Below are 27,231 nucleotides of genomic sequence, written 5' to 3'. Positions count from 1 at the left end.
CAGTATTCCAGGTCCATCATTGAAACAGCTCTGAACCTTTTGGCGTGGAAGCAAGTCATCCTCGACTCAAGGGACTGCCTATGATGATGATGACTCCGATTGGTCAGCGAGTGGCAGTACCACTCGGCATTGGCCACGGAGATCGGAATGTTCCCCGGGGGCACAACTTTCTCATTGCAAGAGATGGACAGACTCTGATGCTGGGTAAGATCAGCTTTGCCTGGCATGGTTGGGTGAGCGCTGCCACCCGCTCACACCGGGCTGATCATTGTCCATGCTAGAGGTGCTCCGTTACGGCAATACACCTCATCGAACGGTCTGCCACCAGGTCCTGTCCCTTGATCACGCTCATTGGTTATTTTGCAGGCAGCTTCGCTGAGCCCTTAAAAGCGATTGGCTAGTTTTGCAATCAATCATACAAACCAACCAACACGGTCACTGCTTTCGAAGTAAAGGAAGCACTGCGGGTTGTGAGCAGTTGGTTAGATTCGGGTTTTGTACAAATTATGGGAATAATAGGGCGCTTGGGGGTGAGTTTCAACACGACTGTTAAAGTTTCGGACTATGTGTGGAACGCCTAAAAATGTGTTTCACCGCAAATAGTATCATCGAAGTCCCCGATGATGAAAACCATAACCGGGTGGTGTTGGAAAGAAAACGGGCGATTTTCTTAACTGAAGCAGGGCCTGAGGTTTATGAAACCGTGAAAAATTTGCTTGTGCCTGTCAAGCCAAAGGATACATCTCTTAAGCAGAGAACAGCACTAGAGTCCCGAGCCCCTGGAAATTACTGAAAGTTATCATTTCGGAATACGAGTTCAGTTAACCGACGAAAGTATCAGTGAGTACATTGTAGCATTAAAAAAGCTATCTATATATTCACTGTAATTTCAGAAACTTTCAGGACCGAGCATTGCATGACCACTTTGTTTGTGGGATGAAAAATGATGTGATCAGAAGAAATTTATTGACAACGCCTAACTTGACTTTTGATTTAGCTTGTCAGACAGCTATGTCAATGAACATGGTCGACCAATATTCCCGAGAATTTCATACTATTTTCAATCATCAGACAACCGAGGTGAATTACCTGTAGGTTAAAAGTAAAAGGTAGTTGGGCTCCAATGTCTCAGAAACTGGAAATGATAACAGAGCATTGAAGTCCTGCTATTGGTGCCTGGGACAACACATTGCTCAAAGTTGTCCATATGTGAAGGCAGAGTGTTTCTTCTGCAGGAAAACTGGGCATCTTGCGAAGGTATGTCGACTGAAGGGTAAACCAGCTTTCAAAGCTATAAGTAGAAATCCCCAGAGACTACATAGCATGGAAGAAAAACAACAGGATGAGGAGGTTTTAGAGCTACACATCATCAGGAGCACGAGGTTAACTAACAGCGATTCAAAAAGTATCATCATCCACAAAGATGTTGCAGGATTCAAGATACCCATGGAAATGAACACTGATGCATCCGTGAGTTTAGTACCGGAGTCGCTATACCTTGACAAATTGCGCGATTTCCCATTGGACAAATCCAAGGTAGAGCTGCGAAGCTACTCGGGAGAGAACATTCCTGTGGTAGGTCGTATCACCGTACCAGTGAAATACAAGGATCAATTTCAGAGCTTGTCTCTATTAGTAGTGGCAGGAGACAAGCCTGCCTTACTGGAAAAAATTGGTTGGGATCACTGAAGCTGGATTGGAGCGAGATCTATCGTGTTGAAACGAGATTTGCATCAAAGGATGATGTCATCAAGAAGTATCCGAAGGTGTTCTGTGAAACAGGCAGTCCGATCCAAGGCTTCATGGTGAGTGTCAGGGTACAGAAGGACGCTAGATTGGTTTACTGCAAGCCACGTCCCGTACCATATGCACTCAAGGAGAAAATTGAGCAAGAACTCAAAAGACTAGAGACTGAGAACATTATCTCTAATAGGTCATGCACTTTGGCAGAAAAAAAATCAAAGAGCAAGTTATTATTTAAATGGAGAAAAATTGCAAAGTACTGCAGTACAGCGGGACCTGGGGGTACTTGTACATGAAACACAAAAGGTTAGAATGCAGGTACAACAAGTGATCAGGAAGGCCAATGGAATCTTGGCCTTTATTGCAAAGGGGATGAAGTGTAAAAGCAGGGAAGTCTTGCTACAGTTATACCGGGTATTGGTGAGGCCACACCTGGAATACTGCGTATAGTTTTGGTTTCCATATTTACAAAAGGATATACTTGCTTTGGAGGCAGTTCAGAGGTTCACTAGATTGATTCCGGAGATGAGGGGGTTGACTTATGAGGAAAGGTTGAGTAGGTTGGGCCTCTACTCATTGGAATGCAGAAGAATGAGAGGTGATCTCATTGAAACGTATAAGATTATGAGGGGGCTTGACAAGGTGGATGCTGAGAGGATGTTTCCACTGATGGAGGAGACTAGAACTCGGGGGCATAATCTTAGAATAAGGGGCCGCCCATTTAAAACTGAGATGAGGAGGAATTTCTTCTCTCAGAAGGTTGTAAATCTGTGGAATTCGCTGCCTCAGAGAGCTGTGGAAGCTGGGACATTGAATAAATTTCCAACAGAAATAGACAGTTTCTTAAACGATAAGGGAATAAGGGGTTATGGGGAGCAGGTGGGGAAGTGGAGCTGAGTCCATGATCAGATCAGCCATGATTGTAATAAATGGCGGAGCAGGCTCAAGGGGCAGTATGGCCTACTCCTGCTCCTATTTCTTATGTTCTTATAGATCTATGTAATTGGGCTACACCCATTGTTGTTCTACCTAAGTCCGATGGTAAGGTAAGGTTGTGTAGTGATTATAAAGCTACCGTAAACCAGGTTCGAGAGGTTAATCTTCCCAATACATTACCTGATATAGGAGATTTGTTCACAAAACTGACAGGTGGTCAGATCTTCTCAAAATCGTATCTTACAAATGCTTACTTACAGCTTGAACTAGATGAGGAGTCCAAGTCATGCTTGACTATAAATACTCATCTAGGCCTATATCAATTTAATAGGCTACTGTTTTGGAGTGTTTTCCGTCCCGCCATATTCCAAGGGGTGATGAACCAGATTTTGCAAGGTATTGAAGGGGTAGTATGCTATTTAGATGACATACTGATTTCAGCATCAAACAGGCAGATTCATAATAACATATTGAATGAAGTCCTCAAACAGCTAGAGAAGCACAGAGTATGAGTGACTATTCACAAGTGTGAGTTATTTCAAAACTCAGTGGAGTACTTAGGGCACAGAGTAGACAAAGATGGTTTAAATCCAAGGGAAAGCTGGATGCAATCAGAAATGCACCCACACTCAAGAATGTCACTGAACGTCGATCATTTTTTGGTCTTTTGAACTACAGGTGCAGCATCCCGAATCCGGAACCCTCGGGACTGAGGCCGTTCCGAATTCTGCATTTTTCCGGACTTTGGAACGTCTTTCTGACATCACGAATCCGGAAACACCCAAGCCCAAGTTCGGGTATCTCCGTATTTCGAATTGTCAGAAGGGGGGATTGCGGGTACCTGCCGAGGAGCTGTTCGGGCCGTCCGGGGCCCGCCAAGTAGGTCATCGGGCGGGCCCCGCCGAGGAGGTCGTTGGGCCGGCCACGCTGAGATGGTGTTTGAGTGGGCCGGCCTAGCCGAGGAGGTGTTTGGGTGGGCCGGCGAGGAGGTCTCAAGGTAAGGGCGGCGATGGTGGAGCGAGGCAAGCGGTGGCGAGGCGAGGCCTGAGGTTGGGCAGCGGCGGGGCCCCAAAATCGGCAGGGTCGTCGGGTCCGGATTCTGGAACATTTTACAGATTCCGGACGACTCTGCCACCGATCAGTCCGGAGTCCAGATTCTGGATCATTCAAGATTCTGTAACTCTGGATTCTGGACGCTGCACCTCTATTCTGGGAAGTTCCTACCAAATTTGGCTACAGTATTACATCCACTGAATGAACTATTGAAAAAACATGTCCATTGGAAGTGGTCAGAAGAATGCGATACAGCATTCAAGGAGTGTAAAAGCCAATTGGTAGAGTACCATGTTAGTTCACTATGATATATCGAAGGAGATCAAGCTAGCATATGATGCCTCTCCATATGGAGTTGGGGCAGTGACCTCTCATGTACTACATAGTGGAGAGGAGAGACCAATTGCTTTTGCTTCACGCACTCTCAGTGCCAGTGAGCGTAATTATGCGCAGATTGAAAGGGAAGCTTTGGCATTGATTTTTGGGGACAAGAAGTTTCACAAAGACTTGTATGGTCATAAGTTTACCATCATTACGGACCATAAGCCCCTGACAGCAATCCTCCATCCAAAGTCCCCAGTTCTAACATTAGCTGCAGTCCTAATGCAGAGATGGACTTTGATTTTGTCAGCATATACATATGATATTGAATACAGATGATCAGCTGATCACAGTAATGTTGATGCTATGTCTAGATTGCCTTCCCCATCACATTACACCCGATTGTGAAAAAGTGTTCTATTTTTCATACATTGATGAACTGCCAGTCACAGCTGAAAAGATTGATAAAGCAACCAAACATGACCCAGTTATAAGAACATAAGAAATAGGAGCAGGATTAGGCCATACGGCCCCTCAAGCCTGCTCCGCCATTCAATAAGATCATGGCTGATCTGATCATGGACTCAGCTCCACTTCCCCACCTGCTCCCCTTAACCCCTTATCCCCTTATCGTTTAAGAAATTGTCTATCTCTGTCTTAAATTTATTCAATGTCCTAGCTTCCACAGTTCTCTGAGGCAGCGAATTCCACAGATTCACAACCCTCTGAGAGAAGAAATTTCTCCTTATCTCAGTTTTAAATGGGCGGTCCCTTATTCTAAGATCATGCCCTCTAGTTCTAGTCTCCCTCATCAGTGGAAATATGCTCTCTGCATCCACCTTGTCAAGCCCCCTCATAATCGTATAAGTTTCGATAAGATCACTTCTCATTCTTCTGAATTTCAATGAGTAGAGGCCCAACCTACTCAACCTTTCCTCATAAGTCAAAGGTGTATGATTATATCACAAATGGCTGGCCAAACCAGGTAACAGACAAAGATATTTATCCATTCTTCATTCGTAGGAATGAATTATCAGTCGATAAAGATTATATCATGTGGGATGCAAGAGTGGTTACACCAAATAAATTCAGGTCCAAATTATTAGGAGATCTTCATGACTAGCACCTGGGAATATGCTTGACCAAGAGTTTTGCACGCAGTTACTTATGGTGGCCAGGTCTCGATAAAGATATAGAGTATATCATTAGTCAGTGTACGACATGTCAATGGTAAGCAAGAAACCACCATTACAGCCATGGAAATGACCTCCCAGGGTGTGGCAAAGGCTACATGTTGATTTTGCTGAGTTAGAAGGACAACAATTGTTCATTGTGATTGATAGCCAGTTGAAGTGGGTTGAGGTGTTTCCAATGCGGAAAATAACAACAAGTAAAACATTAGGCATTTTGCGAAGATTATTTTCTTCATTTGGTTTCCCAGAAGAAATTGTTTCTGATAATGGACCACGATTTTGTTCAGAAGAATTTTCACAGTTCATGAACAAAAATGGTGTGAAACATATCAAGGTTCCACCGTACCAGCCCGCTTCAAATAATGCAGCAGAGCGCACAGCACAAATTTTAAAACATGCCCCCATCAAACAGATGTTAGATCCAAATCCAAAGAATCGACAATTGGCAATGGACCACAAATTGGCTAATTTTCTAATTACGTATCGTAATATTCCTCAGACAACTACTAGTAAAACACCAGTAGAGTTGTTTCTCAAACGACAGCCACAAGCCAGATTCTCGTTGTTAAAACCAAACTTGGCACAGTCAGTAGAAGAGAAACAATTAAGACAGAAAGAAAATCATGATAGAGGTAGAGTAAAAGAGAGAAGTGTGAAATTGAATCAGAAGGTTAGAGTGAAGAACCATCACCATAAATGGTTAAAGTGGTTACTAGGAAGAGTAGTGAAGATATGTGGTCCTCGCACATATTTGGTCAGTATGTTTGATCATGGATGGGTTAGATTTGTTTACATCGATCATATTACGTGGAAGGAGTTGAAGGTTGGAATGATTCAATTATTTCTGACTCATCAGATAGTTTTGATACAAGTACCAGTAGCATATCCTACATCAAATGTACTGGAAACAAGTCCAAGAGAAAGTCAGAATTTAAGTCCGAGTCAGGCAGACAAACAGTCTGAAGTTGTAGAGAGTTCAAATGTATATCAAGGGCATCCCTTGGAGGAAAACTTTCCGCAGGATCAGCCTCGAATGAGTCTAAGTTCGACACCATGCTTGGAAGGTTCTGTTCAACAGTGAACGTATCCTCTTCGAAGCAGAAAACTGGTTCAGCTAGATTTGTAAATATGGCAAAATAAGTTCATATCTTTTGTTATGTATAACCATGCAAGTTATGTGTGATGATTGTTTGTTATAATAACTTCTTCATTAAGGAGGAATATACAGCTCCACCCAGTGGACTACTGTGGCATTGCAGCCATTGCTGTTTACAAGAATAAACAGGTCAGGTCACTTGACTGGGTTCTTGAACTTACCAGACAGCTTAAAGCCTGTGAACTCATCCCTTTTGGCATGGAAGCAAGTCATCCTCGTTCGAGGGACCACCTATGATGATGGTGATGTGTGTTTGTGAGGTCGTACAGAAAACATAACAGATTTCTTGTTTTGTAAATGTAAGTCCTTTCCCCAAACCCACACCATCTGTCGCCAGGTAGGGTTTCCGCTGCTCCCTGTGAGAAAACATGCTGAAGTACAGTATTCCAGCACCCACCAACTAGTCTTCCCATACCTCGGGAGCCTCTTGTCAACAAAGGCAAACATTGATGCGAAGATTCAACATCGCCTCCAGTGCGCCAGCGCAGCCTTCGGCTGCCTGAGGAAAAGAGTGTTCGAAGACCAGGCCTCAAACCTACCACCAAGCTCATGGTCTACAGGGCTGTAGTAATACCCGCCCTCCTGTATGGGTCAGAGGCATGGACGATGTACAGAAGACACATCAAGTCGCTGGAGATATATCACCAACGATGTCTCCGCAAGATCCTGCAAATCCCCTGGGAGGACAGACGCACCAACATCAGTGTCCTCGACCAGGCTAACATCTCCAGTATTGAAGCACTGACCACACTCGATCAGCTTCGCTGGGCAGGCCACTTAGTTCGCATGCCAGACACGCGACTCCCTAAGCAATTGCTCTACGCGGAGCTCCTTCATGGCAAACGAGCTAAAGGTGGGCAACGGAAACGTTACAAGGACACCCTCAAAGCATCCCTGATAAAGTGCGACATCACCACTGACACCTGGGAGACCCTGGCAGAAGACCACCCTGAGTGGAGAAAGTGCATCCGGGAGGGTGATGAGCTCTTCGAATCTCAACGCCGCGAGTGTGAAGAGGTCAGGCGCAGGCAGCGGAAGGAGCGTGCGGCAAACTAGTCCCACCCCCTCGGGACGAATGCCTGTCCCACCTGTGACAGTGTCTGTGGCTCTCATGTTGGATCTTTGTTAACCTGTGGAATTCTCTTCCGCAGAGAGTTGTTGATGCCAGTTCGTTAGATATATTCAAGAGGGACTTGGATATGGCCCTTACTGCCAAAGGGATCAGAGAAGAGGGTTGGAGTGATGACGCAGCCCTGTTTACACGAATGTCTGTCCCACCTGTAACAGGGTCTGTGGCTCTCGTATCGGACTGTTCAGCCATCAAAGAACTCACTTTGGGAGTGGAAGCAAGTCTTCCTCTATTCCGAGGGACTGCGCATGATGATGAAAGGGATCAAGGGGTATGGAGAGAAAGCAGGAAAGGGGTACTGAGGTGAATGATCAGCCATGATCTTATTGAATGGTGGTGAAGGCTCGAAGGGCCGAATGGCCTACTCCTGCACCTATTTTCTATGGACTGTTCAGCCACCTAATAACTCACTTTAGGAATTGAAGGAAGTCTTCCTGGATTGCGAGGGACTGTCTATGATGATGATCAATCTTTTGCCTTTTGTCTCTGTGGGATGCCTTCAGAACTGAATGGATGAATGAATGAATGGGCGGATTGGGGGGAGGGGAGGAGTTGGGAATCGCGTGACGCAGGGGCTTCCCCCGGGTGACGTACTGCGCCGTGTTGCAAGGTTGGAGAGGGTGGTGTTGCCAATTTCTGCGGGTTTGGTGTTTGCAAAAAAAGAACCGTTCGGCGGCGGCTGGGGCTGCGGGGGGTACCCATGCTCCTCGCCCGGCTCAGCCCAGCCATGAGCAACCCGTCCTCGGCCGGAGCCGGCGGCGGCGCTAGTAGCGGAGGCGGTAGCGGCGGCAAGCCCGGCAAGTACACGGCTCCTTCCCCGGCCCCGGGCGGCCTGTCAGCGGCGGCGGTAGCCGCTTCCTCCGCCTCCTCCTCCGCTAGCGCCGCCGACGCCGGCTGCGGGACGGCGGCGATTTTTGGCTCTCCGCCACCGCCGCTCCACCAGCAGCACCAGGCGGCGGTGGCAGCGGCGGCTCAGGAGCTGACCTCGCTCTTCGAGTGCCCCGTCTGCTTCGACTACGTCCTGCCGCCGATCCTGCAATGCCATGCCGGGCACTTGGTGTGCAACACCTGCCGCCAGAAGTTGACCTGTTGCCCGACCTGCCGGGGCTCCCTCACCCCCAGCATCAGGAACCTGGCCATGGAGAAAGTGGCCTCGGCTGTGCTCTTCCCTTGTAAGGTGAGTGACCCTTCCCCCTGTCTGATGTGCTTCAGGGTCCTGGGTGATAGCAGTGACAGTTGTCATTGTGTGTGTGTGTGTGTCTCTCTCTCTCTCTCTCGCTTCTCCCCCTTTCCATCACTGTTGTTGTCTGCATGGCTTTCAGGTTCCACAACCAGCCCTCCTCCTCCTTATTTTGCTCACCTTTCAACAGTTCCAGTCATTTAACAATAGGAAGTTGTGATTGGTGTGTTGCCTCTTGGATAGCTGCCTACTAGATGGTGAATGCAACTCCGCTTCAGCCCCAAAAGCTGTTTGGATGTGACTCCTCCTCAGTGTGGCTGGGTGGCAGGCCACATGTTTCATGGAAAAGCCTTTGTCCGCTTCCAGGGTCAAGTAGAGAGACTACCTTTTGCATGGTTACCTCAGGAGTTTGGTTTCTGCTTATGGCCAACATCTCGCCTTAGGAAACTAGGCTCACCCAGCAGTGCCTGGTCTCCAGTCGTCTTGGACTCCCTTGCCACTGGACCAAAACTTTGCTCAGCTCGGCCCGTGTGGTAGTGCAACGGTCACCCCACATTAAAAGAGCTCACGCACAGGCATCTTCCACTCCTTTCTTGAGTCCAGTTTGTTGGATATATTCAAAGGGGAGTTAGATGTGGCCCTTACGGGTAAAGGGATCAGGGGTATGGAGAGAAAGCAGGAATGGGGTACTGAAGTTGCATGATCAGCCATGATATTGAATGGTGGTGTGGGCTCGAAGGGCCAAATGGCCTACTCCTGCACCTATTTTCTATGTTTCTATGTTTAGCATGAAGTTCGGGACCTGGAACGTCAGGACCCTTGTGGATGGGGTTCTGCATTCCCCTAGATTCGGGTACCAAAGGATGGTAAGCCTACCCTCCGATGGCCCATCTGTCTCTCTGCCCTCGGGGTTATTTATGGCTCTGGTCACCAAGGCACAAGTGTCTTATTTATACACCTGCTGAATCCTGGCCTTTGCATCTCTTACGGCCATCAGAAGCACCAAAGTATAACGTTGCTGTATTTGCTAAGGCAAGCGGGTAGGGAGACACTTTTTTTTCCCTTTAAGATCGGGTGTTCTTGGAAAATCTGGCAACTTTATATCTTGGTGTTGGTGTCGGCTGTGTGAAGGTTCTAAGTTGGTATTAGAGTGGTATGAATCTGGCAAAGGGAGACACTGGAGCCCTGTCGGTGATGCCAAGTCTCAGAGGAGGGAGTGATACTGGGCCTTTTCAGTTTTGGAAGCAGGCTGAGAAGAAACCTCATGGAGTACATAAGAAAATGAATGATGTCGAAAAGACAAATCTGGAAAAACTACTTCAAACTAAGCCATGATTAGGCAAGTTGAAACTAGTGTAGGCAAGTGTAGGACTGATTATCTGGAAATAGTACAGAGTGAAAGAAAGGCAGACTTGCAATTATATCCTGCGTTTCATGACCACAGGATGTCCCAAAGTACTTTACAGCCATTGAAGTACATTTTGAAGTGTAGTCACTGTTGTAATGTAGGCAATGCTTCAGTCAAGTTGCGCTCGGCAAGCTCCCACAAACAGCAATGTGATAACGTCCAAATAATCTGTTTTTGTTATGTTGATTGAGAGATAACGTGATTGAGGGATAGAGTGAAGTACACATGGTAGGACTTTTGCTTGGGGTAGCAGATGGAAATGATAATTTAAGAAGCAATTGAGTGCTGTGTTATGAAGCATGTGGATCTATAGTTTAGGTTAGATGCATTGATTTCTGGGATGAGAAGGTTGTCCTATGAGGAGAGATTGAGTAGATTGGGCCTATACTCTGCAGTCTAGAAGAATGAGAGGTGATCTTATTGAAACATTTAAGATTCTGAGGGGGTTTGACAGGGTAGATGCTGAGAGGTTGTTTCCCCTGGCTGGAGAGTCTAAAACTCGGGGGCACAGTCTCAGGATAAGGGGTTGGCCATTTAAGACTGAAATGAGGCGGAATTTCTTCACTGAGAGTTGTGAATCTTTGGAATGTTCTGCCCCAAAGGGCTGTGGATGCTGAGTCTTTGAATATATTCAAGGCTGTTTCTCGGATAGATTTTTGGAGTCGGGGGAATCAAGGGATAGAGAGATCGGGCGGGAAAATGGAGTTGAGGTCGAATATCAGCCATGATCTTATTGAATGGCGGAGCAGACTCGAAGGGCCATATGGCCTACTCCTCCTATTTCTTATGTTCTTATGAGACAGGATAGGCTGATTGGCTTTCTCTGTAGATTTATAATTTGGAAATTGTGTTTTGGTCTTGGCTGGAATCGTCTTTTGAAAAAAAAATTATGGTTTCTTATTAAATTCTGATTCATAAAACAATCATAGTTAATGCCCTTCAGCTGTGGGGATGGTGCATTTCTGGAAGTGCTGTCCCACCTTCAGCTGCATCCAGCATTTGACACTGTTTAAAATGAAAAGTTTAATAGTAGCAGCTTGATATAAATAACTTCTTTTAATGTGTAAAGCACGTTTCTAATAGCTCTTTATTTTCTTTGGTAAGCATTTGTGCTTCCGAAGAGTGACTATTGGGGAACTCAGTGGATTCTACTCGGGCCGTGTGTCAGGGTGATTCACATTTAATGTCAGAACTTGCATCTCTGTGCCGACAGCTATTGTAGTACATTCACAGTTGAAACTTTTCTGCAGAAGATTAACTTCTCAGATTAACTTCATGATTTAGTTGCTCAGACCACGCCATTTCCAATTAGAAGATTAAGGGTCCCTGGGCTATTGAGACTCTGACCCTTTGTATGTGATTGAATACCACCAACAACAAATATAAATGGCTCACATTCGGCATAGACTAGAGAGCTGTGGATGCGCAATCATTGAGTATATTCAAGACTGAGATCAATAGAGTTTTGGACAGTAGGAGAATCGAGGGTTATGGGGATCGGGCAGGGAAGTGGAGTTGAGGTGGATTAACCATGATATTGAATGGCGGAGCAGGCTCGAGGTGCCATATGGCCTACTCCTGCTCCTAGTCCATTTTTGGGTCTGGATGAGGACAACCTGATATCTTGGCCTTCCTGTGCAGACCAGCATTGCTGGCTTGTACAGACCTTCTTCCAATGTCCTGTCCAGATTGTGTACATGTGATGCGTAGTTAACCCATTGATGAATCGTAGAGATGGGGCAGATTCGGTAGCGAGAATGAATTCAAGCTCTTCACCAAGCTAACGTAGGCCAAGATTGGGGAATTGTTTTCTTCTATTCCAACTTGTATTTATATAGCGCCTTGTAAAATGTCCCGAGGAGTATTAGAAGACAAAAAAATTCGACACTGAGACATACAGGAGAAATTAGGGCAGATGTCCAAAAGCTTGGTCAAAGAGGTAGGTTTTAAGGAGCGTCTGAAAGGAGGAAAGAGAGGTGGAGAGGTTTAGGGAAGGAATTCCAGAGCTTGGGGCCTAGGCAACAGAAGGCAGGGCTATCAGTGGTGGAGTGATTATTATCAGGGATGCTGGAGGGCAGAATTAGAGGAGCGCAGACATCTCTGGGGTCGGGGAGGTTGTAGGGCTGGAGGAGATTAAAGTGATAGGGAGGGGCGAGACCATGGAGGGATTTGAAAACAAGGATGAGATTTTGAAATCGAGGTGTTGCTGAACTGAGAGCCAATGTAGGTCAGCGATTATATTAGATAGGGAATTCTGGGATTTTGACCCAGCGACGAAGGAATGACGATATATATCCTAGTCAGGATGATGAGGGACTTGCAGGTGATGGTGTTCCCCCGATGTTTCTGCTCTTGCCCTTAAACATAGAGGGTTGCTAGGGCATGGGTTGTCACACCAGAAACAGTGGTGGAAGCAGAAATCTATACTAGCTTTTAAAACTGAAGTGGATAAATATTTGAAAAAAATCAATATTTTAAAAAGTTACTAGGTATCTGAGAAAGAGGATAGTTTAGGGGGCCGGCACAGGCACAGGGTTGAAGAGCCTCTTTCTGTGCTGTAAAGTTCTGTGAGTCTGTAAGAGGTGACTGAGAAGGCAGCAGCCCAGCCACCCCATTCCCAGGGGAAGGCGCTGCTGACATATTGCGGAACCACTGGGAGCGGATATGTGATGGCAGCACTGTGTAAGGTGAAGGTGGTGACACGGTTGCTTGCTCTCCCGCATCTCCCGGTGGTGGTTCACGGTAGCACTGGCGAGGGATCTGGTGGTGTGTTGCCTCGCCGCCCTCTTGGCCGGAATGTTTCAGTAGTGACGCAGTTGTGTGAGGCAGACTGGTTGGGCCGGGTGCTCTTTGCCTTTCCGTCATTGTTCATAGGTTTATATGTAACCTTAAAGGTTTCTGACCGAGGGCCGTGCGACTCTTTGTCGGCCGGCGTGGACACGATGGGCCGAAATGGCCTCCTTCTGTGCTATAAATTTCCATGTTTCTATATGAGGCAGGTGATATTTTGATATTTCAGCTCCCCATTCGTAATTCAATCTTTTTACAAGTGCAACTTGTGGGAGGTAATGAAGAGAACATAAGATAAGAAGAGATAGGAGCAGGAGTAGGCCATTCGGCCCCTCGAGCCTGCTCTGCCATTCAATGAGATCATGGCTGATCATCTACCTCTACTTTACTTTCCTAAACTATCCCCATATCCCTTGATTTCCTTAATCTCCAAAAATCTATCGATCTCTGTTTTGAATATGCTCAACAACTGAGCTTCCACAGCCCTCTGGAGTAGAGAATTCCAAAGATTCACCACCCTCTGAGTGAAGACATTTCTCCTCCTCTGAGTCCTAAATGGCCGAGTCCAATTCTGACACTCTGATCCTGGTTCTAGACTCCTCAGCCAGGTGAAACATCCTCTCTGCATCTACCCTGTCAAGCCCTGTAAGAATTTTGTATGTTTCAATGAGATTACCTCTAATTCTTCTAAACTCTAGAGAATATGGGCCTAGTCTACTCAATCTCTCCTTATAGGACAATTCCCCCATCCCAGGAATCAGTCTGGTGAACCTTCGTTGCACTCCCTCTATGGCAAGCATAGCCTTCTTTGGATAAGGAGACTAAAACTGTACACAGTACTCCAGGTGTGGTCTCATCAGGGCCCTTTCCCTCTGTAAAGTATGAAATAGCACTAGAAGACAGCCAGGCAGATTGAAAAGTTTGATCCATAATTCTATCTCTTCAAGTGGCCAATTACGTTGCAAAGTGCACTTGGCTCTCCATTATAATAATGAATTTGAAAATAGGGAACTGGATATATACTTGAAAAGGAAAACATTACAGGGCTATGGGGAAAGAGCAGAGTGTGGGACTAATTGGACAGCTCTTTCAGGGAGCCGGCACAGGCACGATGGGCCGAAATAGTTAAAAAGAAAGAAAGACTTTAATTTCTATAGTGTCTTTCATGACCACCGGACGTCTCAAGGCGCTTTACAGCTAATGAAGTACTTGTTGAAGTGTAGTCACTGTTGCAGTGTAGGAAACGTGACAGTCAATTCGCGCACAGCAAGATCCCACAAACAACAATGTGATGATGACCAGATAAGCTGTTTTTGTTATGTTGATTTGAGGGATAAATATTGGCCAGGACACTAGGGAAGTTCTAGGAAGAGTGAGGGACACAGATAGAGACTGAGAGAATGCCAGTGTACTTCTGTTGATCCAGTGTCAACCTTTTTGAACTTGATGCTCCTCTGTCGCTCATTTGGCCCAGCAGACTGGCGCATTGACATTGGTTCCAGTGTACTGGGCTCTGGTATCACGTCAATACTTTAAATATGTTCTCTATTGTCTCCGAACTGGCCCCTTAAACACTGTCTGGTGGAAATGCAGAGATCCTGTGACCAAAAGATGCATTTTTGCATTGTTCACTTGGAATCTAAGGTTTGTAGTGCAGTCAGTCGGTTATTTTGTAAACTCCCAACTTTAATGGAAGTGTTCAACGAGGCATTCAAAGTATCCAGTGTTCCTACGCTGCATGCAAAATGCTTTCACTCAAAAAATGCACACTGCATTACTTTTTAAACCTGCTTTGGCAAGCAAGGATAATCACAGGATTCTGATGAGGTCAGTGGGTTTTGTTGAAAGTGGTAACATGTTGCAGGCCAATATCCTGCTATTTTTCTGAGAAACTAGCCCAATCCGGTGCCCTGGTGCCTCAGTGATTGATGTACTGAAGCATACAAAGAAAGAACTTGCATTTATATAGCACCTTTTACAACCTCCGGATGAACAAATCGTTTTGCAACCAATGAAGTACTTTTGAAGTGTAGTCACTGTAGGAAACGCGGCAGCCAATTTGCACACAGCAAGATCCAACACACCACAAAGATAATGACACATGATCTGATTTAGGTTTTGGTCCCCCAGCTCTTCCTTGAAGTAGCGCCGGGGGATTTTTTATGTCCACCTCGTTTTAACGGCTCTTCTGAAAGACATCACCTTTGTCGGTGCAGCACTCCTGCACGAGAGCGTCAGCCTGGATTATTGTGCTCCAGTCTCTGGAGTGGGACTTGAACCCACAATCTTCTGACGTGGAGATAAGATTGCTACCCACTGAGCAAATGCATGTCAGATACAGTATAACGTGGATAAATGTGAGGTTATTCACTTTGGTGGGAAAAACAGGAAGGCAGAATATTATCTGAATGGTGACAGATTAGGAAAAGGGGAGGTGCAACGAGACCTGGGTGTCATGGTACATCAGTCATTGAAAGTTGGCATGCAGGTACAGCAGGCGGTGAAGAAGGCGAATGGCATGTTGGCCTTCATAGCGAGAGGATTTGAGTATCGGAGCAGGGAGGTCTTTCTGCAGTTGTACAGGGCCTTGGTGAGTGACACCTTGAATATTGTGTACAGTTTTGGTCTCCTAATCTGAGGAAAGACATTCTTGCTATTGAGGGAGTGCAGCGAAGATTCACCAGACTGATTCCTGGGATGGCAGGACTGACCTATGAAGAAAGACTGGATCGACTAGGCTTATATTCACTGAAATTTAGAAGAATAAGAGGGGATCTCATAGAAACATATAACATTCTGACGGGATTGGACAGGTTCGATGCAGGAAGAATGTTCCCGATGTTGGAGAAGTCCAGAACCAGGGGTCACAGTCTTAGGACTGAGATGAGGAGAAACTTCTTCACTCAGAGAGTTGTCAACCTGTGGAATTCTCTACCACAGAAAGTTGTTGAGGCCAGTTCGTTAGATATATTCAAAAGGGAGTTCGATGTGGCCCTAATGGCTAAAGGGATCAAGGGATATGGAGAGAAAGCAGGAATGGGGTACTGAAGTTGCATGATCAGCCATGATCATAATGAATGGCGGTACAAGCTCAAAGGGCCGAATGGCCTACTCCTGCACCTATTTTCTATGTTTCTATGTCCCAGATAAAAACATAAAATGCTGGAAATGATGTGATTGGGATTACGGAGACGTGGCTCCAGGATGAGCAGGGCTGGGAACTCAACATCCAGGGGTATTCAACATTCAGGAAGGATAGAATAAAAGGAAAAGGAGGTGGGGTAGCATTGCTGGTTAAGGAGGAGATTAAGGCAATAGTTAGGAAGGACATTAGCTTGGATGATGTGGAATCTATATGGGTAGAGCTGCAGAACACCAAAGGGCAAAAAACGTTAGTGGGAGTTGTGTACAGACCTCCAAACAGTAGTAGTGATGTTGGGGAGGGCATCAAACAGGAAATTAGGGGTGCGTGCAATAAAGGTGCAGCAGTTATAATGGGTGACTTTAATATGCACATAGATTGGGCTAACCAAACTGGAAGCAATACGGTGGAGGAGGATTTTCTGGAGTGCATAAGGGATGGTTTTTTAGACCAATATGTCGAGGAACCAACTAGGGGGGAGGCCATCTTAGACTGGGTGTTATGTAATGAGAAAGGATTAATTAGCAATCTCGTTGTGCGAGGCCCCTTGGGGAAGAGTGACCATAATATGGTGGAATTCTGCATTAGGATGGAGAATGAAACAGTTAATTCAGAGACCATGGTCCAGAACTTAAAGAAGGCTAACTTTGAAGGTATGAGGCGTGAATTGGCTGAGATGGATTGGCGAATGATACTTAAGGGGTTGACTGTGGATGGGCAATGGCAGACATTTAGAGACCGCATGGATGAACTACAACAATTGTACATTCCTGTCTGGCATAGAAATAAAAAGGGGAAGGTGGCTCAACCGTGGCTATCAAGGGAAATCAGGGATAGTATTAAAGCCAAGGAAGTGGCATACAAATTGGCCAGAAATAGCAGCGAACCTGGGGACTGGGAGAAATTTAGAACTCAGCAGAGGAGGACAAAGGGTTTGATTAGGGCAGGGAAAATGGAGTATGAGAAGAAGCTTGCAGGGAACATTAAGACGGATTGCAAAAGTTTCTATAGATATGTAAAGAGAAAAAGGTTAGTAAAGACAAATGTAGGTCCCCTGCAGTCAGAATCAGGGGAAGTCATAACGGGGAACAAAGAAATGGCGGACCAATTGAACAAGTACTTTGGTTCGGTATTCACGAAGGAGGACACGAACAACCTTCCGGTTATAAAAGGGGTCGGGGGGTCTAGTAAGGAGGAGGAACTGAGGGAAATCCTTATTAGCCGGGAAATTGTGTTGGGGAAATTGATGGGATTGAAGGCCGATAAATCCCCAGGGCCTGATGGACTGCATCCCAGAGTACTTAAGGAGGTGGCCTTGGAAATAGTGGATGCGTTGACAGTCATTTTCCAACATTCCATTGACTCTGGATCAGTTCCTATGGAGTGGAGGGTAGCCAATGTAACCCCACTTTTTAAAAAAGGAGGGAGAGAGAAAACAGGGAATTATAGACCGGTCAGCCTGACATCGGTAGTGGGTAAAATGATGGAATCAATTATTAAGGATGTCATAGCAGTGCATTTGGAAAGAGGTGACATGATAGGTCCAAGTCAGCATGGATTTGTGAAAGGGAAATCATGCTTGACAAATCTTCTGGAATTTTTTGAGGATGTTTCCAGTAGAGTGGATAAGGGAGAACCAGTTGATGTGGTATATTTGGACTTTCAGAAGGCGTTCGACAAGGTCCCACACAAGAGATTGATGCGCAAAGTTAGAGCACATGGGATTGGGGGTAGTGTACTGACATGGATTGAGAACTGGTTGTCAGACAGGAAGCAAAGAGTAGGAGTAAATGGGTACTTTTCAGAATGGCAGGCAGTGACTAGTGGGGTACCGCAAGGTTCTGTGCTGGGGCCCCAGCTGTTTACACTGTACATTAATGATTTAGATGAGGGGATTAAATGTAGTATCTCCAAATTTGCGGATGACACTAAGTTAGGTGGCAGTGTGAGCTGCGAGGAGGATGCTGTGAGGCTGCAGAGCGACTTGGATAGGTTAGGTGAGTGGGCAAATGCATGGCAGATGAAGTATAATGTGGATAAATGTGAGGTTATCCACTTTGGTGGTAAAAACAGAGAGACAGACTATTATCTGAATGGTGACAGATTAGGAAAAGGGGAGGTGCAAAGAGACCTGGGTGTCATGGTACATCAGTCATTGAAGGTTGGCATGCAGGTGCAGCAGGCGGTTAAGAAAGCAAATGGCATGTTGGCCTTCATAGCAAGGGGATTTGAGTATAGGGGCAGGGAGGTGTTGCTACAGTTGTACAGGGCATTGGTGAGGCCACACCTGGAGTATTGTGTACAGTTTTGGTCTCCTAACCTGAGGAAGGACATTCTTGCTATTGAGGGAGTGCAGCGAAGGTTCACCAGACTGATTCCCGGGATGGCGGGACTGACCTATCAAGAAAGACTGGATCAACTGGGCTTGTATTCACTGGAGTTCAGAAGAATGAGAGGGGACCTCATAGAAACATATAAAATTCTGACGGGGTTAGACAGGTTAGATGCAGGAAGAATGTTCCCAATGTTGGGGAAGTCCAGAACCAGGGGTCACAGTCTAAGGATAAGGGTTAAGCCATTTAGGACTGAGATGCGGAGGAACTTCTTCACCCAGAGAGTGGTGAACCTGTGGAATTCTCTACCACAGAAAGTTGTTGAGGCCAATTCACTAAATATATTCAAAAAGGAGTTAGATGAGGTCCTTACTGCTAGGGGGATCAAGGGGTATGGCGAGAAAGCAGGAATGGGGTACTGAAGTTGAATGTTCAGCCATGAACTCATTGAATGGCGGTGCAGGCTAGAAGGGCCGAATGGCCTACTCCTGCACCTATTTTCTATGTTTCTATGTTTCTAGCAGGTCAGGCAGCATCTGTGGAGAGAGAGGAACAGACTTAACGTTTCAGGTCAGTGACCTTTTGTCAGAACTGGATAATGTTAGAGATGCAACAGATTTTAAGCAAGTGCAAGGGAAGGCCTGTGATGGGGTAGAAGGGGGAGTGATTAAATGACGAAAGATATGATTGTACAAAGCAAAAGGAGATGGTAATGGGACAGATAAAGAAACAAAAGAGGTGTAAATGGGAATGGCAGAAAAATGTGAAAAATAGGGGCAGAGGTTCTGGTCTGAAATTGTTGAACTCGATGTTGAGTCCAGAAGGCTGCAAAGCGCCTAATCAAAGGATGAGTTGCTATTCCTCGAGCTTATATTGAGCTTCGCTGAAACAGGGAGAGTGGAGCAGAGAATTAAAGTGACAGGGTCATGCTTGCGGACTGAATGGAGGTGTTCCGCAAAGCGATCACCCAATCGGCGCTAGGTCTCCCCAATGTAGAGGAGGTCACATTGTGAGCAGCGAATACAGTATACTAAATTGAAAGAAGTACAAGTAAATCGTTGTTTCACCTGGAAGGAGTGTTTGGGACACTGGTCAGTGGGTATGTCTTGTCTTTCAAGGGGACCAATCAGTAATCAGGACTTGTCATCCAAGGGCACCAATCAGAGCTTTAGGTGTTGCAAATAAACTAGTCACTAAGAGATCAAATAAAGCATTTTAAAGGAATTTCTTTACACAGAGTAGTGAGAATGTGGAACACACTGCCATGTGGAGTGGGGGAACCAGATGGCATTGGTGCGATGGACGATGACATGGTGGGAAGAGGTCATTCGAGTGGGAGGAGGCTCGTGTGAAGTATGAATACTAGCATAGACCAGTTGGGCCGAATGGCCTGTATCTGTGTTCTAGATTCTGTGTAATTCATAAATACTTGAAGGAGAGAAAAATTGCAGGAATATGGGGAAAGAGCGGGGAGTGGGACTAACTGGTTTGCTCTTCGATGGAGCCGACTCGATGAGCCATTTAAAAAAAAAAATAGGAATCTCAAAGAATATGAAGTAATTTTATGTAAGTTTGTCTTAGAAAGAAAGACTTGGATTTATATAGCGCTTTTCACGACCACAGGATGTTCAAAGCGTTTTACAGTCAATGAAGTACATTTGAAGTGTGCTCACTGTTGTAATGTAGGAAACACGGCAGCCAATTTACGCACAGCAAGCTCCCACAAACAGCAATGTGATAATCACCAGATAATCTGTTTTTTTATTATGTTGATTAAGGGATTGGCCAGGACACTGGGGATAACTCCCCTGCTCTTCTTCAAAATAGTGCCATGAGATCTTTTACGTCCACCTGAGAGCAGACGGCGCCTCGGTTTAACGTCTCGTCTGAAAGATGGCACCTCCGACAGTGCAGCACTCCCTCAGCACTGCACTGGAGTGTCAGCCTAGATTTTTTTTTTGTGTTCAAGTCCTTGGAATGGGACTTGGGGGAAAATACGTGGGCCAGATATTCATTCACAAGCAGTGGGCGCTTAAAGCACTAAGTACCCTGTTGAAGGAAGAGTTGCTGATCCCAATATGGTGAGACAGTTGTAGCATTTTTCAATTCATGACTCTATCTATTCCTCTCATGCTGTTGGACGCAGTAACAGCTCCCTTCTGTAAGTTTACGATTTCATTAGCTATAATTGTGAATCTATCGAATTATCTACCACAGAAAGTTGTTGAGTCCAGTTCGTTGAATATATTCAAAAGGGAGTTAGATGTGACCCTTACGGCTAAGGGGATCAGGGGGTATGGGGAGAAGGCAGGAGTGGGGTACTGAAATGAATGATCAGCTATGATCATATTGAATGGCGGCTCGAAGGGCCGAATGGCCTGCTCTTGCACTTATTTTCTATGTTTCTATATTCTCTGCAATTGTTTTTCTCTGCTGGCGGACAACCTCATTCGGCACTGGGACATGGTGATCAAGTGGAGGGATGTGACCTCCGAGAGCTTACCTGTGTGGCACCCATAATGGTGAGACCCGCTGATAGGCCATCAGGAAGGAGGCCTGCATATTCCAAGCCTATAACTCCATTGAAGTGGTCATCAGTGTGTTCTAGATTCTGTGTAATTTATAAATACTTGGAGAAAAAAATTGCAGGGATATGGGGAAAGAGTGGTTACAGGGACATCTCCAAGCCTCCCTGATAAAGTGCAACATCCCCACTGACACCTGGGCCAAAGACCGCCCTAAGTGAAGGAAAAGCATCCGGGAGGGCGCTGAGCACCTCGAGTCTCGTCGCCGAGAGCATGCAGAAATCAAGCGCAGGCAGCGGAAAGAGTGTGCGGCAAACCAGTCCCACCCACCCCTTCCCTCAACGACTGTCTGTCCCACCTGTGACAGAGACTGTGGCTCTTGTATTGGACTGTTCAGCCACGTAAGAACTCACTTTTAGAGTGGAAGCAAGTCTTCCTCGATTCTGAGGGATGGCCTATGATGATGATGATGATGCTCAAACAATCTAAAGAAACAAAAGGCTGTTCAATTTGGATTTGTCTTTAAAAGAGAATCTGGATTATCTTCAGGTATTTCTGTGAGGATGATATTCGTTACTAAAACCACAACAACTTAAATATATCTAAAGCCTTTAACATAATCGAGCGTCCCAAGCTGTTTCACAGGAGCGATTATCAAACATAATTTGACACTGATCCACATAAGGAAATATTGGTCACACAATGGTGACCAAAATCTCGGTCAAAGCGCAAGGTTTTAAGGACCGGCTTAAAGTAGGAGAGGGTTAGGGAGGGAATTCCAGAACTTGGGGCCCAGGCAGGTGAAGGCACAGCCACCAATGGTGGAGCGATGATGCTCCATTACAGCAAATGTCAGTCTTTCTATCGGTTCTGAATTTAGCTTTGGAGCGAGGACATCAGTGTACCAGCACAGTTACCACACTGAATGCCCTTGAAGGTCGAGGTCATCGACCAATAGTTGACTTGGCGTTGTTTACCAAAAGCAAGGTCACAATCAGGTCCCCAGTAATTGATGTTATCTCACCTTTATAGTGGCAAGAGGCAAAACAATAATTTAAAGAAAACTACATGAGCCCGATGGTGAAGCCCTAAAGTGGATGTCCATGACCTGAGTAAATAATTGGATCGTTATTTAGCTTGAATGTACCTTTTTTTCTTAAGTCTCGTGCTTGTTTTAGCAATGTTGAAAGTAACAACGGATTTTTTTAATTGATTTTTCTCATTTACCAGGGTCTTTTTGAGGGATGAGTTTTTTTTTTCTGACCGATTTTTATCCCTTAATTTTTATGCTAAACATAAAATGCTGAGAAGAAAGTTTAAGTTTAAAGGTCCCTAATTATCAAGTAGCTGGAGTATCGCGTACACAGTACACTGACTGGTCGTGCGCTGACCACGCCTACGCTGATCGGCCTGCACTGACTGTGCCTACACTGACCGTATCCAGGAGGTTCAATGAGGGTAGTGCATTTGATGTAGTGTACATGGATACCTGGGGGTCCTTGTGCATGAAACACACAAAGTTAGTAAGCAGATACAGCAAGTAATTTGTTTTTGTTATGTTGACACTGTCATAACCAGTACAAGCAGTAAATGGGGGGATAGGGGAGGGGCACCAGTAAATGCGAGGGAATAGGGGAAGGGCACCAGTAAATGGGGGATAGGGGAACCAACCCACACTGCGATATGTCTGCGCATTAGATCCGTACAGCAGAGAGGGTCTCTAGTCATCCTGGTTAATCCTTGCCACTGGATAAAGACCTAACTCTGTCGAGCCCGTGTGGTGGCTGATGTGCAACGGTCACCACACGTTAAAAAAATCCACGCACAGGCATCTTCCACCACCTCAACTGGAGTTCAGGACTGGAACATCAGGTCCTTCATTGAAACATGTGAACTCTTGTGGAAGCAAGTCATCCTTGTTCGAAGGACTGCCTATGATGATGACTGAGGGAAAACTATCTGGACAACCCTGTCGGTGGAATAGTCTAGATGGTGCCTGATATAATTGGAAGTGACAGAAGTTGAGTGCAGGAGGGTGGGAGAGCATACATTTTAGCACCTCTGAAAATAGCTGCTGGATCAAAGATTTATTGGTTCCCCTGAGGGTTGAAATTTTGGACTCCAAAAGACTTGCGCACAAAATCTAGGTTGTCACTCCAGTGTAGTACTGAGTGAATGCTGTACTGTCGGCGGTACCATCTTTCGAACCGAGGCCCCGTCTGCCCTTCTCGGGTGGACGACAAAGATCTTGTGGCACTATTTCAAAATAGGGCAGGGTTCTCCCCGGTGTCCTGACCAATATTCATCCCTCAACCAACATCACTTAAAAAAAACCCAGATTATCTGGCCAATATCATAGAATCATAGAACAGTTACAGCACAGAAGGAGGCCATTCGGCCCGTCGAGCCCATGCCGGCTATCTACAAGGGCACTTCCGCTAGTCCCATGCCCCCGCCCTTTCCCCGTAGCCCTGCAAACATTTTTCCTTCAGGTATTTATCCAATTTTCTTTTGAAAGCCGCGATTGAGTCTGCCTCCACCACCCTCTCAGGCAGTGCGTTCCAGATCCTAACCACTCGCTGCGTAAAAATGTTCCTTCTCATGTCGCCTTTGGTCCTTCTGCTAATCATCTTAAATCTGTGACCTCTGGTTCTCGACCCTTCTGCCAATGGGAACAGTTTCTCTCTATCTACTCTGTCCAGAACCCTCATGATTTTGAACACCTCTATCAAATCTCCTCTCAACCTTTTCTGCTCCAAGAAGAACAACCCCAGCTTCTCCAGTCTATCCACGTAACTGAAATCCCTCATCCCGGGAATCATTTTTGTAAATCTTTCCTGCACCCTCTCTAAGGCTTTCACATCCTTCCTAAAGTGCGGTGCCCAGAATTGGACACAATACTCCAGTTGAGACCAAACCAGTATTCGGTTCAGTATAAAAGTAAAAAGATTGATCATAACTTCCTTGCTTTTGTACTCTATGCCTCTATTTATGAAGTCCAATATCCCGTAAGCTTTTTTAACCGTTTTCTCAATCTGCCCTGCCACCTTCAACAATTTGTGCACATATACCCCCAGGTCATCTGTTCCTGCACCCACTTTAGCTTACATTGCCTCTCCTCATTCTTCCTACCAAAATGTATCACTTTTCACTTTTCTGCATTAAATTTTATCTACTACATGTCCGCGCATTCCACCAGCCAGTCTATATCCTCTTGAAGTCTCTCACTATCCTCCTCACTATTCACTATACTTCCAAGTTTTGTGTCATCTGCAGATTTTGAAATTGCCCTGTACACCCAAGTCCAAATCATTAATATATCTCAAGAAAAGCAGTGGTCCTAGTACCGACCCCTGGGGAACACCACGATAAGCATAGTACCTTCCTCCAGTCTGAAAAACAACCGTTCACCACTACTCTCTGTTTCCTGTCACTTAGCCAATTCCGTATCCATGCTGCCACTGTCCCTTTTATTCCATGGGCTTCAACTTTTCTGGCAAGCCTATTATGAGGCACTTTGTCGAATGCATTTTGGAAATCCATGTACACCATGTCAACTGCATTGTCCTCATCAACCCTCTCTGTTACCTCATCAAAAACTCAATCAAGTTAGTTGAACATGATTATGCCTTTAACAAATCTGTGCTGGCTTTCCTTAATTAATCCAAACTTGTCCAAGTGACTGTTAATCTTGTCCCAAATTATCATTTCTAAAAGCTTCCCCATTACAGGCCCGGCCTGTAGTTGCTGGGTTTATCCTTACACCCTTTTTGAACAAGGATGTAGCATTTGCAATTCTCCAGTCCTCTGGCACCAGCCCCATATCTAAGGAGGATTGGAAGATTATGGCCAGTACCTCTGCAATTTCCACCTTTACTTCCCTCAGCAGGATGCATCCCATCTGGTCCTGGTGAATTATCTACTTTAAGTACAGCCGGCCTTTCTAGTACCTCCATCAATTTTATCCCATCCAATATCTCAACTATCTCCTCTTTCACTATGACTTTGGGAGTATCTTCTTCATTGGTAAAGACAAATGCAAAGAATAGAATCATAGACGTTTACAGCACGGAAGGAGGCCATTTCAGCCCATCGTGTCCGTGCCCGCCAGCAGGAGACTATCCAGCCTAATCCCACTTTCCAGGTCTGGAACCCTGCAGGTTACACCACTTCAAGTGCAAAGTACTCATTTAATACCTCAGCCATGTGTTCTTCCTCCATGTGTAGGTCTCCATTTTGGTCCCTAATCAGCCCCACCCCTCCTCTTGCTAACCATTTGCTGTTTATATGCCTAAAGAAGACTTGGATTCCCTTTTATGTTAGCTGCCAGACTATTCCCATAATCTCTCTTTGCTCCTCTTATTTCCTTTTCCACTTCCCCGCTGAACTTTCTATATTCAGCCTGGTTCTCACGTAATCTCAACCTGACACCTGTCATACTTCTTCTGATTCATCTTACTCCCTCTTTCGTCAGCTCGAGAACTCTGGCTTTGGCTGCCCTACCTTTGGGAATGTACCTCGACAGTACCCGAACCATCTCTTCAAAACAGCCTATTGTCCAATCTTTAATTCCAATTTACCTGGGCCAGGTCTGTTCTCAACCCACTGAAATTGGCCCTCTTCCAATTAAGTATTTTTACTCTAGATTGCTTCTCCATAGCTAATCTAAACCTTACTGTTCCCCTAAGTGTTCTCCTACTGACACTTGACCCATCTCATTCCCCAGAACCAGATCCAGCAATGCTTCCTTCCTCGTTGGGCCAGAAATGTACTGATCAAGAAGGTTCTCCTGAACACACTTCAGAAATGTTTCCCCATCTTTGCCCTTTACACTATTACAACCCTAGTCTATATTAGGATATTTAAAGTCCCCCATTATCACGACTCCATAGTTCTTGCACCTCTTTGTAATTTTCCTGCAAATATGCTCCTCTATATCCCTCCCGCTAGTTGGTGGCCTATAGCATACACTTATTAGTGTAATGGCACCTCTGTCATTTCTTAACTCTAACCAAATAGATTCTGTTCTTTATCCCTCAAGCACATTCCGTCTCTCCAGCACTGTAATATTCTCAATGAATACTGCCGCTCTACCTCCTTTATTTCCTTCCCTGTGTTTCCTGAGCACCTTGTATCTAGGAATATTTAGTACCCAACCCTGCCCATTTTTGAGCCAGGTCTCCATTATCACCACATCATATTCCCATGAGGCTATTTGAGCCTGCAGCTCACCAACCTTATTTACCACGCTTCGTGCATTCACACACATGCACTGTAAACCTATCTTGGACCTTCTTGTATTCTCCCTTAGTCTGACCCCACCCAATACCGTACTCTTTCTTACTCTAGTGCTATCTGACTCTCCCAATCCTTTGTGCATTTTGTTTCTCCTTTCTGATGCTACATCCCGGTGCCCTGCCCCCTGCCAAATTAGTTTAAACCCTCCTCAACAGCACTCATCATCATCATAGGCGGTTCCTCGAACGAGAATGACTTGCTTCCACACCAAAAGGGATGAGTTCACAGATGTTTCAATGAAGGATCCGATATTCCAGTCCTGAACTCCAGTTGAGGGAATGGAAGATGCCGTGTGTGGATTGTTTTGACGTGTGGTGACCGTTGCACGTCAGTCACCACACGGGCGTGACCGAGCTAGGCAAGGGTTAACCAGGACGACTGGAGACCTGCTCTGCTGCACAGACCTAGTGCGCACACATATCGCAGTGTCGGCTGACCCGTGCTGCCCCTGGGCCCTCGGCTCTTCTGGCCCCCTTACACTCATTTGCCTCAACTCCGTCACGATCTCTCGCCGCTCCTCCGCCACAAACATTCGCACTACTGCCGCGATCTCTCACCGCTCCTCCGCCACAAACATTCGCACTACCGCCGCGATCGCTCACCGCTCATCTGCTGCAAACACGCGCACCTCCGCCACGATCTCTTGTCGCTCCACCGTCCCGACCTTCCCGCTCCTCTGCTGTACCTGGGCCCCGCCGATGTTCCTGTCCACGCTCCAAACAGCGACCTGGATTTTGATGATGTCACCCAGTCGGCCACCTTGAAATCGTCGCAAACTTGGAACGGCTCACGCTGGAAGCTGCAGGGGCATGCTCTTTTACAGGAGGTTTAGAGGGGATAAGAAAGGAATTTTTTTCACTGCCTGAAAGAGTGGTAGAGGCACAAACCCTGACCACATTTATAAAATACTTGGATATGCACTTGACGTGCCGTAACCTACAGACTATGGTCCACGAGCTGAAAAGTTGGATTAGGCTGGATAGCTCTTTGTCAGTCGACACGGACACAATGGGCTGAAATGAAT

At 45.8% G+C, this 27,231-nt stretch overlaps 1 protein-coding gene across 1 annotated transcript in view; it reads left to right on the top strand.

Moving 5' to 3' along the window:
* Positions 1-8,142: 8,142 nt before the first annotated feature.
* LOC139265406 (E3 ubiquitin-protein ligase siah2-like) overlaps positions 8,143-27,231 on the top strand; it is a 39,600-nt gene continuing 20,511 nt past the window's right edge. The window contains exon 1 of the mRNA XM_070882403.1: positions 8,143-8,708. Coding sequence (XP_070738504.1) covers positions 8,232-8,708 — 477 coding nt within the window. The 5' untranslated portion in view covers positions 8,143-8,231. The remainder of the gene's footprint in view (positions 8,709-27,231) is intronic.

The sequence above is a fragment of the Pristiophorus japonicus genome, chromosome 6 (assembly GCF_044704955.1).
Source record: "Pristiophorus japonicus isolate sPriJap1 chromosome 6, sPriJap1.hap1, whole genome shotgun sequence".
NCBI lineage: Eukaryota > Metazoa > Chordata > Chondrichthyes > Pristiophoridae > Pristiophorus > Pristiophorus japonicus.
This window is presented reverse-complemented; position numbering and strand designations above follow the sequence as displayed.